Raw genomic sequence first — 1,096 nt, 5'->3', positions numbered from 1 at the left:
TGATTCTTCGAATCTCGATATTGGCTGTTCAGTTGCCGCAGTATAATTTCCTCAAGGCTTTTTGTCTTCTCAATTTCGTGTGTAACTGACAAGGTTGATTGACTGATTAGTAGAGAACACAACATACAGCTCAGCAGTACTGATCTAAGCTGGCTCAACTACTTTTTGCAATGAAATAACGGTGTTTGAGATGAGCAAGCGGAAGAAAAATGGAGAAATGTTAGAACTATGATAGAAGCGCTAAAAGCCGTATGTCCGACCATCCAAGATTGACTAACCACTGGATATCGCTAAGGCAATCAATCCTAACTGATACAAGGAAACCAGCTTTAGAAAAACCATGTTGAAAGTTTTTCCGAGAGGTAAACGGACCCATTCCTCGGGCAACTCAGAGGTCGTAAGTAACAACACCAAGGATAGATGAAGAGGTCGGAAATTATCTGAGAATGTCGGATGGATGCCCGACATAATCACTTTAACACCGCCACAACAACACCGACTTTCTGCAGCTCGAATAGGGGCGAGATGGCTCAGTGGTTAGAGTGCGAATTCACCGACCGGAAGGTGCGTGGTTCGAACCCGACTCCTGTCCCTCAACTTCCCCAGCCTAGGTTTGGGCAGCTTGGCAGTATTCCAGTCCTCGTGTTTCCTTCGGCTGGTATGGCAGCTAGGCACCGAAAGGGTGCTACAGCTGAGAGATATTTTTTGCAGCTCTGATAACATAATCTAACTAAAGGCCTTAGTGTGAAGAAAAGAATAAAGGTGAATGGCGAAGGGACTACCACAATCACTCAGAGGTGCCTAACCTCCAGACATTCATTTACACAATTTGGACAGAAACTGACAAGCACCTCACTGATATCCATTAGCAGCCATATCTTGCAACCCCTTCAACTAGACCCAGTGGGGACCACGTGGGATCACCTCAATCTATAGGACGAGTTGCACCTACACCGATCACTGTAATACCCTTTCGGTATCTAGCTGCCATGCACTCACAGCAGCCAAACCGCTTTCATACTCCTCGGCCAGGCCGAACGTTGGCCACCCCCGCTCCCACTACAGCATTCTCTTCAGCATACGGTGGTTCAGCATG

The 1,096-nt window shown here is 46.9% G+C and overlaps 1 protein-coding gene across 1 annotated transcript in view; it reads right to left on the bottom strand.

The window, feature by feature from the left end:
- Positions 1-723, bottom strand: part of T265_00498 (hypothetical protein) — a gene marked incomplete at both ends in the record, with an annotated part of 8,352 nt that extends 7,629 nt beyond the window's left edge. Inside the window, one exon of the mRNA XM_009164302.1 lies at positions 555-723. Within this exon, the coding sequence (XP_009162566.1) occupies positions 555-723 (169 nt within the window). The remainder of the gene's footprint in view (positions 1-554) is intronic.
- Positions 724-1,096: the final 373 nt, after the last annotated feature.

The sequence above is a fragment of the Opisthorchis viverrini genome, assembly GCF_000715545.1.
Source record: "Opisthorchis viverrini unplaced genomic scaffold opera_v5_5, whole genome shotgun sequence".
NCBI lineage: Eukaryota > Metazoa > Platyhelminthes > Trematoda > Opisthorchiida > Opisthorchiidae > Opisthorchis > Opisthorchis viverrini.
This window is presented reverse-complemented; position numbering and strand designations above follow the sequence as displayed.